The following is a 22,394-nucleotide window of genomic DNA, read 5'->3' as shown; positions in this document are numbered from 1 at the left end:
GTAGCTCCTTCCGCGCTGCCGCTTCGCGCGCGCCTCCGGCTAGCCCCGCCTTCTCACCCCAACCAATAACAGAGCAGGAGCTGAGCTACTTCGCGCCAAACCTGTCCAATCAATGGCGGTTCTGTCCAGAGGCCCGCCCACCACACGCACTTTTCGCGCCAAAAGCAGACTCCATGAAGCTTTTGCCCATGCGCAATGTAGTCGCACCCACCCTCAGGTCTCTGGTTGTTTTGGCTTGAGAAGCTAAGAGGTGATGGATTTTTCACTTCTCTCTCTCCTTCCGTCCCTCCCTTCCTCTCTCTCGCTCCCCCTTTCTTTTCCTCTCTTTCCTTCTCTTTTTCCTTTCTTTTTGTCCCTCTTCCCCCTCCATCTCTCCCTTTCCCCCCTGAGTTTATGTAGATTTATTAAATGAGAACTTCAGAGTGAAAGGAACCCCAAAGAAGGAATACCCTTAAAACTTTTCTATTTTTATGTTTTTTAGATTCTTTCCCTGGTATTGGGAGATAAGAATAAGACCCCCATAAAAGGGAAAAGTCACTGAGAGTTAAACCTACTGTGAATTGTCTATTTGGAGGAGGTAAGGTGTACACAAACCACAGGAGAGAGCCCCTTATAAGTCAGGTGGAGAACTGGAGAGATGGTTTAGAGAGTAGTAACTTATTCTGTAGAGGACCCACGTTGGCTTCTCAGCACCTACATGAGATAGTTCATCACCTCTAACTCCAGCTTCAGGGAGTTTGATACCCTCTGCTGACTTCTGTGAACACCAGCACGCACATCATACACATACACTTAAAAAAAACAAGTTAGAGATAGATAAATTCTGACAGCGTAAAATCTGCAAAACATTTGGCTTTTTTTTTTTTTTTCCTGAGAGAGGGTCTCACATAGCCCAGGCTGGCCTTGAATTCTGGTCTGGGTTCATGTGGTACTGGGACTGAACCTAGAGCTTCCTGAGTGTGGAACAAGGGCTACCTTGCTAGTAAGTGAGCCCATTTCCAGTTTTTCCTTGGCTTTGATACTTGGTGTTGATAATTTGTTTCACCACCAATACTTTTATATCCTGGGCCTCTAGGACACAACAAACCTGGATCAGAATAAATAAGTCACTTTTTTGAGGCTTAGAGGATGTTAAAAATTTAAGACCAGGCAGAGTAGATCAAATTAATATTTTAATACGATTAAGGTATAGACTATAGAGATCTGCAATTGAAGGTATTATCTTACTCAAAGATGTTGAAGACTTGAAGCCTTGAATCCCTCCATTCTTTGGTAACTCCAAATGTAGCCTTTACTGTCTGAGTATACTGGGGTTTTCTAGAGGAACAAAACACACACACACACACACACACACACACACACACACGAGGATTTATGAAGTTTAGCATACAGCAGTTGTCTAGCTAGTTCAACAGTGGCTGACTTCCAACAAAAAGGCCAAGAATCTGATAGTTGTTCAGTCCACAGGGCTGGATGTCTCAGCAGGTCTTCATTAAATGTTGGAGTCCTGAAGAAACAAGTTCTAATACCATTAATTGCTGCCTCAGCAGTAGGATAGATGAACTTGCCAGTGAGAGTGAGGGCAAGCAGGCAAAACCACATTTTAGGTACACTGTCACCAGAAGGTGTGGCCCAGATTTAGGGTGGGCCTTTTAATTTTTTTATTTTTAGAGACAGTACTTCTATTTGTAGTAACCCTGGCCTCCTGGAACCTGATTTTAGTTCAGGCTGGCCTTGAACTCAAGAGCCTTCCAAGTGCTGGGATCAAAGGAGTGCACCACCACTCCGGGGCTTTTAGGGTGGGTCTTCTGATTACAAAAGATCCAGATTTAGGTTGAGTCTTCTCATTTCACATGATGCAATCAAGAAAGTCCTTCACAAGTGTGCCCAGATGCTTGGGTTTTAGTTGATTCTTGAAGTAAAGTTGGCAACCGAGATTAGCCATCACAGTGTGTGTGTGTGTTGTGTGTTTTGTTACTTTTTTATCCTTTTGATAAAGTTCCAGTCCAGCTAGTGCTACAAAGTGAGACTCTGCCTAAATAAATAAATAATAAATAAATGAAAAAAGAAATGTTTTTCTGAGTCAGATAAACCAACTCCAGAGCAACTGGTCTCATTTGTGGATACTAGTTTTGAATCCTTAGATGTGTGTACATAGTTAGAAGTAACAGCAGGAACCAGGAAAGTAAAAAGAACCATGGAGGTTGTAGAACAGATCACAAATGCTATGCAAGGGAAGACAATTGGAGACAGCCTGTGAGGCGGGGTTTTTACTTTGGGAGAGAGGCAAGGCAAGGCAGAGGAAGGGGGAGAGAGGGAGGAAGACTAGAGCATTAAGGGTGACTGAAAAATTATAACATGTATACATGTGAAGATATATTTTATGAAGTTATTCCAATTCCAGTTACACTCCCTTCAAGAGATAGAAACTAATACAAACTCCAGTCTTAAGCATGAAAATCTTCTCTTCAAGTTGTTGGCCAAGGAAGTCCAAAAGATCCCCCCCCCCAAATATAGTTGTCCTTGGTTGCCTCCCAGAGCTTGAAGGTAAAACCCTATTGCCAAAGACACCACACACTTTAGACATAGAACTTGGAGAAATCAAAGGAAAACTAACCTGGAAGTCTCTTCCCTGAGGACTCTCACAGGATCCAAAAGATGTAAAAATCTAATTTTTCTTTGCAAGTGGATGTCAATTGGAGACAGCTTCCTGGTTTGGGATGTGAGCTCGTATCAATTTCCCCTGCAAGTGCTGGGACTCTCTTGGCTTGAACCTGTGTAGGCCCTATGCATGCTGTCACACTCTGCATCCTAGTGTGCATCAATCCTGTTGTGTCTGAGAGATGATTCCTTGATGTCATCCATCCCCTCTGGCTCTGACAGTTCTTTGGCCTCTTCTTCCACATAGCCTCCTGAACCCTGAAGGGAGGGGCTTGATGAAGACAATCCATTCAGTACTGAATGTTCCAAGACCTCACTCTGCACATTCCACCTACTGCAAGAGGAAGCTTCTCTGATGTTGGCTGAGTAAGACCTTGATCTGAATATAGATAAATGTCCTTAAGAGTAACTTGTTATGTTCCTTTAACAGAATAGTACTTGGTTTCCTCTAGGCCCATGGCCTATCTAGTCTAAAGTCTACCTGAGGAGGTCTAGGTTCCATCTTATGGAGTGGGCTTTAAACACAGAGTGATTGGTTACTCACTCCCAGAATGTTTGTGCCACCATGTCATTAGCATGAAAAGCAGGCAGGTAGCCACTGTGGATCACAAGGTCTGTAGCTTGTGGTTAGTGGTTGCCTTTCTCCTCTGGTAGTGAACAGAGTATCTTCTTCCACTCTGAAATGTTAATCAGTGGGGGGAAGGGCTCTAAATAGGTACCATCTCCACTATGTGTTTGGCTTTCCATGATGTCCCTCTCCAGTGTTTAAAAAAAAAAAAAAGCTTAGTTTTTGTTTTCATTATGTGTATGTATGTGTGGCCACGTTGGCGTGTGTGCACTTGAATGAAGGTGCCCAGGGAGCTCAGGTGCCCTGTACCTGGAATTACAGGTAATTTTTAGCTGCCAGACGTGAATTCTGGAAATCAAATTCTGGTCCTGTGTAATAGTACATACTCTTGAACTGAGCAATCTCTCCAGTCCCGTTCTGTATTATTTTAAATGGCTACATATATTATTGTAATGGCTATTCATGTGGTGAATTTTTTTAAGTTTAAATATTAAAATTTTTTAAAATGACTGAGACAATAAGGCTATGAGATAGTCTCTTGTAGTTCAGGCTGACCTGAAATTCCCTTTGTAGTTGAAGACTTATCTCTAAATGTTAGGTTATGGGCATACACCTTCATACATGGTTTATTCAGTGCTGGAGATCAAAACCAGGGTATCATATGAACACTCTACCAATTGTGTTGTAGTTCTAAACTTTTAACTGCTGGTTTCTGCATGGGGGCCCTAAAATGGCAGAGCACAAGAGTACCTTCACATTTCTGGGGCTCTTCTTGTGTCTCCTAATTGAAGAGCTAACTCTTTGGGAATATAGACATCTAGTTCCACAGACTCTAGCAATAGGAAGGATGAACAATTCTCTCTCTCTCTCGATCTCTCTCTCTCTCTCTCTCTTTTCGAGACAGGGTTTCTCTGTATAGCCCTGGCTGTCCTGGAACTCACTCTGTAGACCAGGCTGGCCTTGAATTCAGAAATTCGCCTGCCTCTAGGATGAACAATTCTCAACTGAATCACTCACTGCAAGAGATGGTGAGCTATTTCTTCAACTTCTGTGTCCTGGACCCCTGCAGTCTACTTAATGGTGGTTATTTTAAGTTGCTTACTAAGGTATTTGGTGTACAATTATCTTTAAGGTGGTACTCTGATCAAGCCTTCAAAAGTTGTATTATTAAAAAGCTGTATTATTAAGATGCAATGTTAAGAGTAAAAGTCAAAGCCAAAATAAATAAATAAATAAATAAATAGTCAAGCAAAAGGCAGAGAAAGTGCTGTTTCATTTTCTACATGAAATGGCACAGTGCTGTGGAGTGAGGTGGACCAGCAGACATGGTGATCTTTGGCAAAATGCTCTGGTAGTTTCTTGGTCCCATAGAGAAGATGAGAAATAAGGATGAAGAGCTCTGAGTACTGAGTCACAGCGGGCAAGGTGTCTTCAAGAATCTCTATTCTGAGCTGCATACACTGCTCAGCTGGTCAAGTGCTTGCTTTAGTATAAGGATCTGATGTTGAACTTGAGAACCCATTTTTAAAAAAGCTGGATATGGTGGTGTGTGCCTATAATCCCAGAACCAGGGGAGCAAAAATAGGCAGATCTTTGGTTCTCAGTGGTTAGTCACTTTCGCAACCTTCAATGAGAAACCCTGTCTCAAAATAAGCAAAAGTTGTCTTTAGCCTCCAATACATATGTGCATACACACCTATATACACCTATGCAGCCACATGAACATATGCACACACCTGTGCATTTATATGCACATACACACAGATTCCCTCTTCCCCCTCTACAGGGTCTCTCAGCAGAGGTCCCTGAAAAGGTGGAGATGAAGGAATGAAAAGCATGGTTGGCTAGGAAGGCCTAAAGCTTTGGATTCACTTATGATTAAGCTTCAGAAAGCACATACTGGTGTTCAGCTAAGTCAGCTCCTGACCCATATATTCCAAGGTATCATGCCTTTGCTTTGTGGTAAAGTAGGACCCGGCCAAAATTGTAGCATAGGGCTCTATGTTGGCACATTGAGTTTTATCATTCGTAGGATACTATAAATAGAACAAGCTTTACAGGCAGAAGAGAAAATGTAATGGATTGTGTTTTGTCTAGGCTAAGGTAGGTTGCTGCCCCTCTCCTGGTGGTTAGTGCCTGGCATCACTAAGCTTCTACAAGATGGATGTTTTGTCTCTAGGGATGGTGCTATAGTAGAGCACAGCATAGAGTCCTGCTGTTGGCAGACAAGTCACTGAAGTTAGAGAACTAGCACAGATACGGTGTGTGTAGTTCATGTTGACTCACAGTGTGGGACCAGGAAGCTCCCCTGGAGCAAGGGTGGGATGGAGGTATGTCAATTTTCCTGAGACTAGCAGGAGTAGGATCACTTCCCATCTGGCCCAGGCCCATGTGTCCTCCCACATAACCCTGTGCTCTCACTCACCCCCACCCCAGCCAGCCAGGTAGCCCCGTAGCTAGGTTAAACTTTCTGGCAGCTCATGTAATTCCTCATACAAATGAGACATCCCCAGCATCCTGGCCTTAGCCAATGATGCATAATCCCCCAGGAGGCCCCCACCTACCCCGCAAAAGTTTAAGTAGTCGTTGTCCACCCAACCCCGCCTCCCCCAAACAACCTGTCTCACTGAAGCTATTTCCCAAGAGTCTGTTCTCTAGGACTCACAGGTGCCTGAGGTCTCCTCCATCCCTGGCTGTCCTGCCTGATCTGCACTGTTGAAGCACATCGCCTCAATAGCACCACAGCCACCACCTAGCTATTCTGAGTCAGCTGTGTCCAGTGTGCAGTGACCATGACACAACAATTTACAGTGCTTCTTTTGGTGGGTTCTTGTTCAATGGCACAAAATATATAAGATATTTACATGTTGTGCATGTTTCTGTACTTTCACATGTGCTTACTTTTCTTTTGAGACAGAATCTCATGTAGCAGAAGTCCTGAACTGTTGGCCCTCCTGTGCTCACACTCCTAGTGCTGGGGTCACAGGCACATGCTGTCATACACCCTCAGCCCTGTATCACTTTTCACGTCTCATATTAATATAAGGTCAGTTTACTTTTTATTTTCCCAATGTATATACATCAATAACCAGTTGTAAAATCAGATTTCTATAAAGTCACACAAAACTATCATTAACTGTAAGTATTTATTGAATGTCAGCTCAGAACTGGTAACAATGTCCCAGTGTTACTGTTTCTAGCCAGTGTTTCAGATGCTTCACATGATTTCTCAAAGTAACTTGTAAGACATACCAATTTTATATAAGTTAAAATCGTAGTACTTTCTCCAATTCTTTTTAGCAGTGTCAAGAGTTAAAAGTTCAAACATTGAAAATTTAGGATATTAGTACAGTGGCTACTACAATATAGAAAAAAAATTATATAATCTTAAACTGTTTAAATTTTCCTTAACATTTCCTATAGTGATAGACAGTGAATTTCAACCATAGAAATTTCTCATTAAAATGTTCAAGTATTTCCTATTTAAGCATATCTGAAGTTCTAAAATGTTTTTACTTAATTTGTACTGAGCTACTTAAAAATAATTGTGGCACTTCAGTAAGACGTTAATCTACTGCATATCTTAAATACTTCAGGTATAACCGAATCAATAGCAGGTTACTGGAGAAAATAAAAAGTGCAGCTTTAAGGTGTGAGTCGTTTGGGGTCACGAGGGAACATTGAGGTCTGACGTACATTATGCAGTCCTAAAAACAGCATCGTCACCCTTTCCAACCCTGTGGACAAGAAAGTAACAGTTAATCCCCTTTTGAAAACCTGTCAATACCAGTCCAACAGCTTTTTGGTGGAACATAATATTTTATGTTATAAAACTGAAACTATACCTATTAAATATTCGTTTCCCTCCTCCCCCAGCACAGACATTCACCAATCTATTCTCTCGTTCTAAACCTAACGCCTCTAATGATAGCAAGGTGGGATCAGAGAGAACTTCTTCCTTTGCTTATTTATTCATATATTGTCTGCACAGTTCATTTATGCTGAAGCACACATCAAAACTTCTTTTTAATAGTGATTGGCTGTGTGTGTGTGTGTGTGTGTGTGTTTTGAACATCTTATTCCAGAAATCCAAAACATTCTAAAATCTGGAATTTTGGGAGCATCGGGCAACACTCAAGGATTCTCAATCATATAGTCTATGAATTTATTCCAAACTTCAAGAAATTTGAAATATGAACATGTCAGATAGAGGATCCTTAATCAGTACCACATTTTGCTGACCCATCTACTCATGATGGGTACTTGGCTATATCCATGTCTCAGCCACTGTCAAAAATACCACTATGAAGTTGTATACATAAGTGTTTCTTTGATGTGCCATTCTAATTCTTTTGGGCACATACACAGATTTAGACTACTAGGTCATATGGCAATTCTATCTTTAGAGTATATACATAGAGGCAGACTGTTGGATCCTATGGTGAACCAATCTTTATCTTGTTGTCATGTGCAAGTGCACCTCACAGAGGAGGGACTGCTGCTGTGAGCATCTGCTCATGCACTCACCAACCATCTGTGGCCTCTTGGAGAAATTCCTGTTCAGGTTCCTTGACCATTTTGAACTTTTTATTTATTGTGGATATTCACCTCTTATCAAATATATGAACTGTAAATATTTGTTCCCATTATGTAAGCTATCTTTTACTCATATTTTAACTTGAGAAAATTATTTATTTACATAATTACACGTCTGTGTGTGTGGAGATGTGTTCAGGAGGCATCTGGTCTCTTGGATCTGCGGTTTTAGGTGATTGTGAGCCCTCTGATGTGGGTGCTAGGAACTCAACTCCAGTTGTCTGAAAGAGCTGCAAGTACACTCAACCTCAGCCATCTCTCAAGCCCCCTTTTACTTTCTTTCCAGCTTGCCCCCTGCCCTCAAAATTGGTGCTGAGAATCAAATCTAGGGACTACACAGACAAGCTATATACTCCAATTGCCTTTCCCCCATTTCAAGTAATGGGAGTCAAACATAGCCTTGTACATGCTAGGCACATAACTACTTTTTGATATACAAAAAGTAGTTTTCTTTTTTTTTTTTTTTTTTGTAAATTCTCCCTAAGTTTAATTTGGCTACTAATTATCTTGCTGTGTGTGCCATACTGTGTCTAAGAAACCAAGGCCAAATCCAATGTTCTGATGCTTTTGCTTTTTTTTTTTTTCTTCTTCTAAAAGTTTTATAGTGTTATGTTTCTCACTGAGGTCTTGGATCCATTTTGGGTTATTATTTTTATATGGGGTTAGGTAAGGATTTAACTTTATTCTTTAACATGTAAATATCAATTCTGTTCTCATCACTGGGAAAAAATTGTTCTATGATCTTTAAAAATTATTTATTTTTAATTTACATATATGTGTAAATATATGAATTTATGTGTACTGCTACATACGTAAGAAGCCTGCTGAGGTCAGAAGGCGGCATTAAGTCCCCTAAAACTGGAATTATAAATGGCTGTATTGTTATGTGGGTGTTGGAAACTGAACCCAGGTACTCTGCAAGAGCAGCAAGTGCTCGTAACTACTGAGTTGTCTTTCCAGGTTCCTTTTATAGTCTTTAAATTTGTTTTTCACTTGAGTTTATGTAATTATTTATAAGTAATAGCAGTATTACCAATGCCACCACCAGCATGAGGAGGGGCTCCAAAGCGGAAGGAATCAATGTAAGCTTTGATTTTCTCCAAATCTAAAAAAGAAAACATATAAATTATCATCTTAGAATTAAAAAAAAAAAAGCTATTACTAAAATGAAGATGGGGAGACTTACTATGAGACATCTTTAAAATGTTCACAATGTGTTATTTTTATAATACACACTGTTAAAATATTTTAAGTTACTTACCAATTCCATGGTGTAAAGCTCTCTCTGTAAGCAACTGAGGATCATGTATTCTTTGTGCTCCGGACAATATTTCTTCTCCTCTCATGAACATATCATAAGAGTTGGACTGTTTCTGCAGAAGAGAAATGAGTGAGCCACCACCATTCTACTGTGGTGCCACATTTGTCTCAGGACAAACATGTGGGGAGAAATGGTGACCGAGTTAATGATGACCCCTCTACGTAATTTCCTCTTGATGACAGAACTGCTAAGGGCAGAATAGTTTTTGTTTTCTCTGTTCAGATTTCTGTTCTATCTTATCTCTCAATAATCAGAACACCTCATCGAAAACGGTGGTGATGGTTTCATTTCACTTTATTGCCTGAAAATTGTTTTTTTTTTTTTGGTTTTTCGAGGCAGGGTTTCTCTGCATAGTCCTGGCTGTCCTGGAATTCACTCTGTAGACCAGGCTGGCCTCGAACTCAGAAATCCGCCTGTCTCTGCCTCCCAAGTGCTGGGATTAAAGGCGTGCGCCACCACCGCCCGGCACCTGAAAATTTTTTTAAAAAAAGATACGAATTTTGGTCTGTTTTGATTGCAAGTTACCAATAGGTATTTAGTCTATTTAACAAAACTCATTTAAGGAAAATTAAATTGAAACTGAATTAACCTATGCTTAACTTGTTGCCTATCAGGCATATGATACTATCAGTTTTAACTTTCCAATAAACAATGACTCTGATTCCCAGATCACTTCAGTATTACCTGGGGCTTGTTATAAATGCTAACCTCTAATCGCTGCCCCAGACCAATGATTAGAAATGCTAAGGTTAGCGTGAAGCCATCTGGTATGTCAAAAAGCCTTCCAGTCTGGTGCTGCTGGTGTACACTTGGGAGGCAGAGGCAGTCAGATCTGAGTTCCAGGCCAGCCTAGTCTACATAGCAAGTTCCAGGACAATTAGTGATAGATGGTAAGACCTTGTATTAAAAAAAAAAGTGTGAAAATAAAACAAAACAAACCCCAAGCCCTGCAGATGGTTCATGAATACTAAGGGCTGGGAACCACTGTAAAGCAAAAAGCTCTAAGACATCTGGAGTATTAACTCCTAAATATAATGTAAGCTTTGATTTTCTTCAAATTTATCAAATGAAATAATTTATAGGCTGGAGAAATGGCTCAATGGTTAAGAGGACCCGGGTTCTATTCCCAGCACCTACATGGCAGTTTACAACTGTCTGTAAGGGAATCTGACTCCCTCACACAAATGCATATAAAATTAAATAAACTATAAAAACAAAACAAAAACAAAAAACACCCCACAATTTACCACCTTAGTATTAAATTTAGAGATGTGACTTCCCAGTTCAAAGTGAAGAATGAGACTCTGACTAAATTCTGAGTATCTAGTACTATTTAGCACGTATAGCCTCATCCCAATAAATCCTTAGGAAAAAACGACCTAGGATATTAATTTAGGTTATCACAACTAATTTGTTACAACATTCAAATTTGGTTATTAGAGAGTTTTCTTTCTTCCCCACAAATAGATGATTTAAGATCAAATTACTTACAGGATTTTTTGGATCAGGCATGGTATAGAAAGGTCTTACAGCCAACGGATATTTATCAAGAACATAAAAGTCTGTATCATACTATTAAAAGAAAGAAACTGTGTTAGATCTATATTTTGTGGATATTCTGTAATATTAATCATTATATTAACATAAAACCTCTGAATTATTTTCCCAATAATTTAGTTTTCTGTTTAGATACATATGTAAAGAAAATTGGGTAATGTTCTTCAAGTGGAAACAACTGAAAAAAGTATTGTTAACGCGTTTGACATTTTTTACTACCTCATAGGCTTAGTTAAAAAGCAATTGCATCTCAGCTCTTCCCCATGCCACATCCTTTTGTTAAAGCTGCAGATGGGAGAGAATGAGAGGGTGCTGAGTGCTGAGACAGCATGCTCAGGCCTGTCCTAACCACCACAGGGCTTCACGGAAAGCCCGGTTCCAGTAAGCTAAACTATTTCAAGTGCAACCAGCAGGAGGAGCTCAAGGACTTTCTACATTTCATTAAATTATTGTCCTTAAAAAAAAAAATACAATGGAGATAAGCTTTTCTCTCCTTTGGTTTTAGTTTTAGAAAATAAAAGCAAGAGTGTACAGGTTAGACCTTTATAGCTCAGAGACCCTTCGCCACTAATCTGATAATCTGGTGTCCTTCAGAGACACTTCAGTGTGGCTGTACAAATGTCACACAATGAATTCAAATGGTTGGTCTAAGAACAAAATGGTTGTTTTCTAAGAACAAAAGTATAGTTCTCTTTACTAACTCTGGAGACATACCACTGCAGGGAGATGGTAAAATACATTCCTTTTCCTAAGCAACATTTCAGATAAAAAAAAAAAAAATCCAACACATGTATGAATCCTACCTTTTCCTTCACCAAACGACCCAACAGTTTTTCATTTGGTGTACTGAAAAAGAAACATGAAAGTAGTATTTGAGGGTGAAACAGAAAGTCTCTTAATTTTAAGATTTGCCTAAGCGTGTTGGATCCCCTAGAGCTGAGTTACACAGGCAGTTGGGAAGCAGCCTGTTGTGAGTGCAGAGAACTAAACTGAATGGGCAGTCAGAGCGCTTAAGCACTGAGCTAGCTCTCTAGTGCCCACTGAGTCACTACTGACAATACTTTTTATAGTAGAAAGGCACCTTTCTATTTGAGGTTCTCAAAGGATAATGAACACACTGTCAGCTGTATACCCTGCTTCTTTATTAAGACAAACATTTCAGGAAGCCACCTACAAGTGCACCTCCCCCAGCTACTTGGTGCACACACATACACACTGCTCCAACACTTAAAACCAGGCAGAGTTTAGGATTCTGCTGATCCAGAAACAGGAGGCAAACACTTTCCAATTATGTAAAATAAAATCTAGTGGGTTAGCATTAGAAGGTCTTGTCATTAAATAGTCTCCTTTCCTATTACCCCACAAAGGTTTGTAATACAACAACCAGTATATCCAAGTCTTTAAATAAACAAACATGGGCTTAGAGTCAAATATATTTTTTGAATAAAAAATATTAAAAGCAACCACCTTCTGCTTCCACATATCTCTTATGTACAGTCATGATAATTTAACTATTTTGACCAAGAAACTCTAAATAAAATGTATATTGACAGCAATTTTCTTTCTATTTTTACTATGCAATTTATTCCTAAACAATAAGGAATATGAATTATGTTTAGGTAACAAAATATGGAATATTGATAACATACAGACATTAGTATTTTATGCCCAGTCCTGTACAGGGTGATTTACAATGTTCTCTACCTTTTTATCATAGTGATTTTTAAAGTGAAGTAACATTATAAATAAAAATCACAGGCAAAACCCAGGTATGGTGGTGCACATCTTTAATCCCAGCACTTGGGAGGCAGAGGCAAGTAGATTTCTGAGTTCAGGGCCAGCCTTAGTAGTGAATTCCAAGACAGGCAAACAAAAACAGGAAAAACTCTTCACATTCTTTCTTGTTCTACTAGAGTCTTTCATAAGATAAGTTAGGCTTTATGCCCTCTATGGCCCTCCCCTCTCCTCTGTGTGTGCGTGTGTGTGTGATAATTTTGATTTTTGAGACAGGGTCTCTTTTCATAACCTTGGCTGTCCTGGATCTTATACAGACCAGGCCCCTGCCCCAAGTGCTGGGATTAAAGGTGTGTGCCACCATGCCTGGCCATAAAATTTTTTTTTGAAGATTCATTTACTTTTATTTTGTATGTATGACTGTTTTGCCTGTATGTACATATGTGTACTACATGAATACTTGGTGTCCTGTAAGGCCATGGATCCCCTAGAAGAGGAACTACAGATGGTTGTACACCATCTGTACTGGAAACCCAATCTGGATCCTATCAGAGCAGCAGGAGCTCCAGTCCTCCACCCCTCATATATGTAGGTATACAAATTATATATTATCTATGTTATGTATAGATTATTATCTACCTATCTCTCTATATAATGTATTTATTTGTTGTGTGTTCCTTTTTGCCTACATGTGTTCTGCAAGAACGGCAAGTATTTTTATCCACTGAGCCACCATTCCAGATCTCCTTTTCATTCATTTTGAGGCAAGGTCTAAGCTGCTCAGGCTGGCTCAGATCTTGTTCTGTGGTCCAGGCAAACTTTGAATTAGTAAAACTCTTGCCTCCTGAGCACATGGGATTACTGGCTTGTGCCACCAGGTTTGTCTTCCTACATTTGTCAAAGGGGAAAATATTTGTCAAAATAGAGGAAAAACCTAAAAAGTTATAGACAAAATTATTGAAGCACAGGCAAACAGTATTAAATGTAACATTTTAATTTTTATTATGTAAAATAGTATTATGCAAAATGTCAATGTTACTAAGAGTTATCAGCTAGGTGAAATACATTAATCATTACAGTTAAAGGAGAAAGTATCAGAGACCAACCTTAGATCTTCCTCATCGTCCATTTCCACTCCTGCTTCTCTAAGCATTGCCAAAGCCTCACAATACTCCAGTCTTAAAGTTGGCTCCAGGAACTTGAATGGCTCACATGGGAACTGTTTACTCACAGTATGAATTTCAGTCTGAAACCTGTGCGTTAAATGCTTTAGTTAATAAAATGTTAGTTAAATGTTTCTTCCACAAGAGGGCACTGTAAGCAATATACAATATCAGTCTTTGAACCAGTGACTGAACCAAGAAAAGTATTATCATACTGTTTAGAATTAACGTACTTAAAACATCTCAGTTTCATGCTTTAAAAAAAAAGTTACAGTAGCATTAAAGGATTAAAATTTTTATTTACAATAACTATCAGCTAACACTGTTAGAAACACAAAATACTCATTTTGTGAAGCATTAAAAAACCCGACTTTTTAATCCTTAAATACTTCTTATCCACGAGGGCACTAATGCAGGCTTGCTTTGTTCTTCCATTCCCACCATGCTTTGTAAGTTATTTAAAGAACACTACTTCTATTGTGATATCCCTAAGGTCCAATGCCTACCTTGAACATAGCAGGACAAGAAAAAAATGGTAACTGCAGAGACCTGTATTTCTGTTGTGAAGGATATGTTTTTTTCTGAGACCCTGATTAGACTCACACTTGTGGTTCGCTATGTCACTGTCTCAAATGTGATTTAAAGATATAAGCCACCATACCTGGCTCAGAGATTTTTTTTTTTTTTGCTAAAATATTTATGGATGAAATGACAGGAAACTTGCTTTAAATGGGGAAGGAAATGGGCATAACAAGAATTGGCTGTAGACTAGCAATGCTAATTTAAACATGTTTTAAAGCACAAGCTGGAGATATGCCTCAGTGGTTGAAAGCATTCTTCTCTTGAAGAGGACCCAAGTATAGTTCCTAGTACCCACATCAGGAGGCTTGTAGCCACCTGTAACTGTAGTGTAAGAGAAACTGACACCTTCTAAACTCTGAGGACACTTGTACTCACAACATATACACATAACGCCCCCCCATATGCATAATAAAAAGCAAAATCAGTCTTTACTCCCATATGAGATTCCAGGTGTGTGTCACACCTGGCACAGTCACTGATTTGGAAATGACTGCTGCTTTGACTGTTCTACTCTCTGAGACTCTGCCAGGCCCACCCCAACAGTTGACAGGTTCCATCTGCATACTGTCCTGCATCATAAACATAAGTGGGATACATCACAAGCCTGACAGTCCAAATTATAAGAGACAGAATAACAAACAGTTTCTAAATGAGCTATAAACTTAATAGAAGGCTGATTTTCAAATTGTTGCCTCCATGACCCCTCCCCAAGCCAAAGAAACAAAACAAAAAACTGCCAATTGTTTTGAAATTAAGGCCATTTCAGGATATTAAATAATTTTAACCTTTCTTGAAGTCCTTTGAATATTTGCACCAAAGTGTCAGCAATCTCTTCTACAACTTCATGGTAATGATAATTAAAGGCCATTTCAATATCCAAACCAACAAATTCAGTCAGATGTCTATGGGTATTGGAGTCTTCAGCTCTGAACACTGTTAAGTTAACCAAAGAAAAACAGCACAATATTTTAAGTCTTGGGTAAGTGAGGACTTAAGTGCAGATTTCTATTTGGTAGTGCCCAAGTGATACTGTTTTCCCACCCCACAGAGCGAGATGGAGCACTGATGAGCCATCTGTTCCAGCATTCTTCTAGACAGCAAGTTCATTACAAACTCCCAAGTCATAGAGAAAAGCAGAACTAAATGCAAATTAATAAGAGGCTCTTGAGAACCCCCAGGGAATGCAAGATCCTGAGGCACCACCTCAATAATTAAAGCTAGACTCAATTATGACCAATATAGTGAGTTTGTCTCCATTTTATTAAGATATGGCTCAAGCAAAATGAAACTGCATAAAGGAAGTAACATTATACACTTTCCAGCAACTCCTAGCCCAGCTCCTGTGCTCTGCATCTCCCTGCAGTCCTTCTGACTAGCTTGGCTCATCTTTCACTCGACTGCCACATCAAGATTCCTGTAACACAGCCCTGCTTGGGACACTTACAAGGACTCCCAAAAGATTACTAGAACAAGACACAAAATGACAAAAGTCTGAAACCTTTATACTTTGCAATTTAATCTTAACCTATCCTTCTATTTTCTAACCACTCTTATTTCTGTTTTCTCTGGTACTCTGTACTTTTTACCCATCCTGGTCCCTCTGACTAGAAGAACATCTCAGTTTTTATATATCCTACTACATCCTTAAAGCCCACTGTAGTCTGAATTTTCTTTCACAGAGATTCCAGCAAACAATATTTCTACACTCACTGATAATTTTACAGCACATTCTAATTCTTCTTTTACTTCTGAGACAGGGTCTCAACTCAGTAGCCCTAGGTGAGTGGAACTCAGGATGATTCTCCTGCCTCAGCCTCCTGAGTGCAGGGTTACAGGCATGACCCACCACATGACTCCCTGACACAGACTTAAAGGTGATGTCATTTGGATATATAATCATGGGATTATTTTCCAATTCATTTGCTTGTTCTCCGTGACTTATCTATGGCATATCTATACAAGAAGTGGGCATAACATGATATCTTTTTACTCAAGGCATGGTCTGTAAACTAGGAGTAGCAGCAGTTATCTGGGTGTTTGTAAGCCCAGCCTCGGGTTTTACCTGAGGATCCATCAGAACCTGCACCTTACCAAGATCCCCATCAGCATTACATGAGTGCTGTTGATTCTTCTAAAAACATGGCAGCCAGCATAAGAATATATATGCAATAAATGTCTGGCAAATAACTCCTTAATAATTTCATAAAATTAAACATTTAATCTTTGTCCTAATTTCTCTAGTAGCAAAAAAGTTTAAGCTTTGTTCAGCTATCAAAAATTGTATACTGTATGGCTGTGCATCATGTTTGTGCAGTGCCCACAAAGGCTAGAAGCAGGCATCAAATCCCCTGTAACTGGAATCCTAGTTGGTTGTTGGATGGCTCAGCAGTTCAGAGCACTGGCTTTTCTTCCAGAGGACCTAGGTTTGATTCCCAGTACTTGCACGAGAACTCATTGAGATTCATCTGCCTGAGTCCTGGAATTAAAGGTATATATCACCAAGCATGCATGGCTGGTCCTCAAAGCATGAACTTTTAAGATGAGGCATTGTCAATGACACATGCGCACACGTTTTCATTTCTATCGTAAAGTTCAGTTCAGTATTTTTTTCCTTTCGTTTTTTTGTGAAAATGAATGGAGAGCCCTACACATACTAAGAAATGTTCTACCACTGAGCCAGCCACATCCCCTGCTCTTAGATTCTTTTTTTATTTTTTATTTTTTGTTTTTTTTTGAGACAGGGTTTCTCTGTATAGCCCTGGCTATCCTGGAACTCACTCTATAGACTCAGAAATCTGCCTGCCTCTGCCTCCCAAGTGCTGGGATTAAAGGCATGTGCCACCACCACCCGGTTCCCTGCTCTTAGATTCTAGTGTTTACTCAGCATATAAAAGGATTTAAGCTTTTAAAGTATCTAAATTCATAACTACTCTAAAGTTAATGGACTTAATACAATTATTTAACTCAACATAATCACACAATTAATAAACATATAAGTCAGGCAGTGGTGGCGCACACCTTTAATCCCAGCACTTGGGAGGCAGAGGCAGGAGGATTTCTCAGTTTGAAGCCAGCCTGGTCTACAGAGTGAGTTCCAGGACAGCCAGGGCTACACAGAGAAACCCTGTCTCGAAAAACAAAAAACAAAACAAAAAAACTATATATATATATATATATATTTTAATGGCAATATCTTACCTGGTCCAATGCAGAAAACCTTCTCAAAATCAGCACAGATGCACATCTGCTTATACAGTTGTGGAGACTGAGCAAGGTAGGCATTATTTTTAAAATAGGACACAGTAAAAACGTTGGCTCCTCCTTCACTGGCAGCTGAAATATAAATATTTGCATTATCATAATCAACTATATGTTAAGTCATGTAAATTCTTAAAAGAAAAAGTAGTTCACTTAGAGAAAAAGGAAAACCTAGAAAATTGAGAATTACAGATAAATGTTTCCTTTCCTGAATGCATTTTATATCTATTACTTTAAGGCTATAAAAACCTAAATGAATAAATAGAAGGAAAAAAGATATTCTTATTCCCTTCCATCCTTTTTTCTGAGACAGGATCTCATCATGTAAGGCTACTGTCTTAATTATTTTTCTAACAGCTATAAACAATTTCCTTTTGGAAAGGGGTTCTCTGCATTTCCCTGGCTGTCTTGGCACTCACTCAGCAGACCAGGCTGGTCTTGAACTCAGAGGTCCACCTGCCTTTGCCTCCCGAGCAGGGGGAATAAAGGTGTGTGCCACCACGTTTGTCTGGCATTTTAATTTTTTTTTTTTTTTCGATTCAGGGTTTCTCTGTTTAGCCCTGGCTGTCCTGGAACTCACTCTGTAGACCGTCTCTCCAGCCCCATGAATGATAGTCTTTAAAAATATTTATTGACTTAGTGTATATGCTCGCCTGTGGGGCCACAGGACAGCTTATGAAAGTTGGTTCTCTCCTCTTCTCCTTGTACTATGTGTCCTGGGGACTGAACTCACACTGTTAGGCCTGGTGGCAGTGGCAAGCCTCTTTACTCATTGAACCATCACACACTGGCCCTGAAATGATTTTTCTCCCTTTCGAGAAAAGCTCTCATTACGTAGCTCTGGTTAACCTCAAACTCACAAAGATCTACCTGCCTCTGGATCCAGAATGTTGGGATCAAAGGTGTTTTGCCACCAGACCAGCTAGAATGCTATTTGTAATACATCTTTTAAGTGTTATGTCAGCTCTTCCAAAAGGGTAAATGATCACAAGATTCTCATGCAAGAATGACATCAATAGGTATTTAGTGATTTTTACAATGCATTTTATATAAAACCAAATTGCAGTACAATTTTGACGTAAAGGAAATTTACATAGTAAAAATTTTTATTTATGGTCTAGTAGGAATTGTGCTGTGTTGGCTACTGTTTTATTTCCTCATAATTACCACAAAATGACTCTTGAGGAAGAATATGGAACACTGTAGACCATGGTATTACTGACCTTGAAATGGAATTAAACATTAAGGGACTCTTGGGATTACTCAGTTAAAAATTAACACAAGCAATGTCTAGGGAAAAGCAATTAATTTTTTTTAATTATAGGAAACATTATGAAACATACCTGAAATAATTTTAGGAGTTTGGATTTCCACAAAACCTTTGTTAATTAAAGTTTCTCGAAAGAGATGGCAGATGCCGGACTGGAGACGGAAGATGGCCTGACTAGTTGATGTCTGTAAGAGGGCATCAAAATCTACTTAAATCAACGTGGCACACCAAACTCTCACTAAGAGCAAGTTCTCAACAATTTTTAAGTCCAACAGTACTGGAGAAGATGGAACACACAACAACCCAAGCCAGAAGGTGATGAGACACATTGCAATCTAATGAAAACATATGACCACTGAGCCATTCCGACTAGTAATGCTTCCTGAGCAGATGGTCTAATTTGTAAGAATTCCATTTGAGAAAAATATTCAACTATTAATGAAACACCTTGCCTGTAGATCCTCATGGGGATTGTTTTTAGAAGCGATCCATTAAATGAGATGTATCAATATTTACATAGCATGCAAATACTCTCCTAAGGAAGAGTTTAGCATGGAGAAACAAATTACTGAAGACAACACAAATGTTCATCTTAATCATAACAAATTATATGCTAACTGTAGATAGCCATGCATTTGTTGAATTAAACTAAGAAAATCAATATAAAAAAGGCATAAGCAGCTTACAACTCTGGCCTACAGTGGCACATAAAACAGTAAGCAGCAGCCCTTTAAGAGCTTGCTATTGTCACCTTTTCTATTTTCTCTCATTTTTCTTCTTTACCTTCTCAATTACTCTGGCTTCCTTTGTTTACTTTCAGTCTCAATCAGGATTGATAGTGGCCAGAGCTCTCTATTAATTATCTGTGCTCCAATCAAAAGAAGTGGCTTCTTAGCATTAAGTCTTGCCTAACATTAAAGAAAAAAATGTTATAACCAGGTAGGTGTTTGGTAAAATACCCACCCTCAAACCACACCAGGGTGGTCACTGAGTTGGTATCGAGGCATTTCAATGAATTGTTCCATGGCCAGTCACAGCTCACTGCTTAGGCACACACAGCACTCTGACGCAGACACTAAGGACCAGGTCTCCTCTTTTCATCTCCTTTATAGAAAAAGAGAAGACCTGTGCTTATTTTTGCTTGTGTGTATGTTTGTTTTTCAAGACAGGGTTTCTCTGTGTAGTCCTGGCCATTCTGGAACTTGCTCTGTAGACTAGCTGGCCTTGAACTCACAGAGATCCTTTGCCTCTTGAGTGCTGGGATTAAAGACTTGTGCTACCACCACCACCCGTTTGGGGGAGGGTGTTATTTTTTATATTTTATTCTCTGTGTTTGTATCTGCGAGGTCAAAGAATAACTTACACAAGTTGGCTTTCGTTTTCTACCACATGGGAACTTGGTATGGAACATCAATCAGGCTTAGTTGGAAGTGCCTTTATACCTTGAGCCATCTTGCCGTCTCAAAATGGGGCACATTTAAGCAATGTTACTTTATAATTCAAATTCAAAGATATAAATCAATGATTTCTCACAAAATAAATATCCTAAAATCCTCCATAATCTGTTTAATTATTCACTTTAAAGACATTAACATTTAAACTCTAGAGGATGTGTGATTCTATTTATTTACATTCATTTATTTACTTTTTGTATCAAGTGACTTAAAGAAACACCAGTTCACCCAATCACCACAAATTGTGTACCCTTCTGTTTTCAAAACCTAGTAACCTATACATCAAAGAGGTATGTCATTATATTGCTACAAATAGGAGACTCAATTCACTTTAGTGAATATACTCTGTAAGGAACACTAGTACACTTCATCGCTATTTATTTCTTTTAGCAAGCATAATTAAAATTAGTATTTTTAAAAAGCAAATTTTAAAACAAGATCAAAAAACAAAAAGTAAATATACCACATACTAAACCACTATTTTTGGTTTCCTGATTATATCATATCAACAAATCTGTCAATGTGTGTGGAAAATGGACCGTGTTATATAAGAACAAACACTTCCCTGCCCCATTAGGTTCCTCAAGGCACTTGGTGGCTGCTAGAAAAACAGGTACCTATTTTATTAAAAAGCAGGAACTGGGGCTATAGCTCATTGTCTAGCATGCTAACATATTCAAAATCCTGTGCTCAATTTGTATTACATAAGAAGAAAACTAAAAGGAAGAAAGCAGGAGTGTAGCTCAGCAGTAGAGTTCTTGCCCAACATGCACAAGACCCTGGGTTTAACCTCTTAACACAAGAAAACCAAACCAACTTCCACCCCACCCCGCAAAAAAACCAAAAAACCAAGACACTGTGAACAGAGTTACTTAGATGATGATTCCAGCATGTCCCACTTCCTACTTAACTCCTTTATGACAGAGGGTATTCTCCAGCAGATTCTACCTTAGAAATGGCTTGTGATGATTCTAGCAGTGCACACCTGTGATACCAGTTCTCAGGCTGAGGTAGGAGGACTGCCACTGAGGGGGTGGAGACTGAGGATTGCCACAATGAAGAATAAGGTTTGTAAGAAGAGTTAATCAGAACTTCTATTTTGGAAATATGTTTTTATTTTTTGGTTTTTTTCGAGACAGGGACAGCCCTGGCTGTCCTGGAACTTACTCTGTAGACCAGGCTGGCCTCAAACATCAGAAATCCACCTGCCTCTGCCTCCCAAGTGCTGGGATTAAAGGCGTGCGCCACCACTGCCTGGCTTATGGTGTTTTTAAACTTCAGTCCTATCTCCAGAGTATCTCAATATGTACATGCACATACTCCTAAATCTGAAAAGATTTCAAAATATTTCCAGTTCCAAGCACTACATACAAAAGACATTCATTCTGTCATAAAAAACTGGACAGAAAGCTATTTCTAAAATATACCTTTTTTTTTCTTCCAAATGAGCTTTTTTTTTTTTTTTAAAAAAAAATCAGGCTGATGTAGAATTTATAATCAAGTAACCTCTATGATTAAAAACTAAAACAAAAAAACAACCTGGAATCACTGTAAACTGCAATTATATTAGCATACTAAGGGGACTTCAGCAGAGCTCAAGCTAAATCCCAGTCAAGACTCTCTCGGACGCAGGTACTACAGCATATGATAAAGGTACTGCAGACTGAGAATGGGTGGGTTTGCAACAAAACAGGCTCAGGCATCCCTAAACATTAATTCAGGCCAACAGTTACCACACATCCAGGACACTCCCTGAACTACCTCAGACCATCTGAAACTATGTTTAAAATGCAATAGACTATGGCAACCATCCACTTTTGGTTCTTATAGCACTGCCAATGTTCTCTGTGCTGCTCGCATAAATCGGAATTATTTCAACTTGTTCCTGCCTCCACTCATTTCTGTCATGGTGGATTTCACTTATATTACCATTATTTCCCTTTAAATGACACCTTAAATGGTGTATCCTTAGCAATATCATCTATGAACACATGAATTTAATTTGCAAGTTAAATCATATTAGCTATTAAAATAGAAAGTATGCATCTGTTTAACACCCAGAAACCACTGTATATTTCCAGTTTTAGAAAAATATTGCAAAATTGAAATGTCATAAATTTTAATATGCTGGTATGCAAACTATATTGCCAAGAAAATCTTTTGTTTTCAAAGGGTGTAAAAATTCTTTTGAGATACAGATTTTTTTATTCTCTACTTGAAAAAGAAGACA

At 39.0% G+C, this 22,394-nt stretch overlaps 1 protein-coding gene across 1 annotated transcript in view; it reads right to left on the bottom strand.

The window, feature by feature from the left end:
• Positions 1 to 6,356: 6,356 nt before the first annotated feature.
• Positions 6,357 to 22,394, bottom strand: part of Dars (aspartyl-tRNA synthetase) — a 50,495-nt gene continuing 34,457 nt past the window's right edge. The window contains exons 8-16 of the mRNA XM_028773129.1: positions 18,784 to 18,895; positions 17,381 to 17,515; positions 14,968 to 15,115; positions 13,544 to 13,690; positions 11,507 to 11,549; positions 10,638 to 10,718; positions 9,087 to 9,198; positions 8,859 to 8,930; positions 6,357 to 6,966 (exon numbers count right to left, since the gene is read on the bottom strand). Of these exons, the coding sequence (XP_028628962.1) occupies positions 6,875 to 6,966; positions 8,859 to 8,930; positions 9,087 to 9,198; positions 10,638 to 10,718; positions 11,507 to 11,549; positions 13,544 to 13,690; positions 14,968 to 15,115; positions 17,381 to 17,515; positions 18,784 to 18,895 (942 nt within the window). The 3' untranslated portion in view covers positions 6,357 to 6,874. The remainder of the gene's footprint in view (positions 6,967 to 8,858; positions 8,931 to 9,086; positions 9,199 to 10,637; positions 10,719 to 11,506; positions 11,550 to 13,543; positions 13,691 to 14,967; positions 15,116 to 17,380; positions 17,516 to 18,783; positions 18,896 to 22,394) is intronic.

Source organism: Grammomys surdaster, unplaced genomic scaffold (assembly GCF_004785775.1).
Source record: "Grammomys surdaster isolate TR1022 unplaced genomic scaffold, NIH_TR_1.0 221, whole genome shotgun sequence".
Classification (NCBI taxonomy): domain Eukaryota; kingdom Metazoa; phylum Chordata; class Mammalia; order Rodentia; family Muridae; genus Grammomys; species Grammomys surdaster.
The sequence above is the reverse complement of the archived record's forward strand: the minus strand, read 5'-3'. Positions and strand labels throughout refer to the sequence as shown.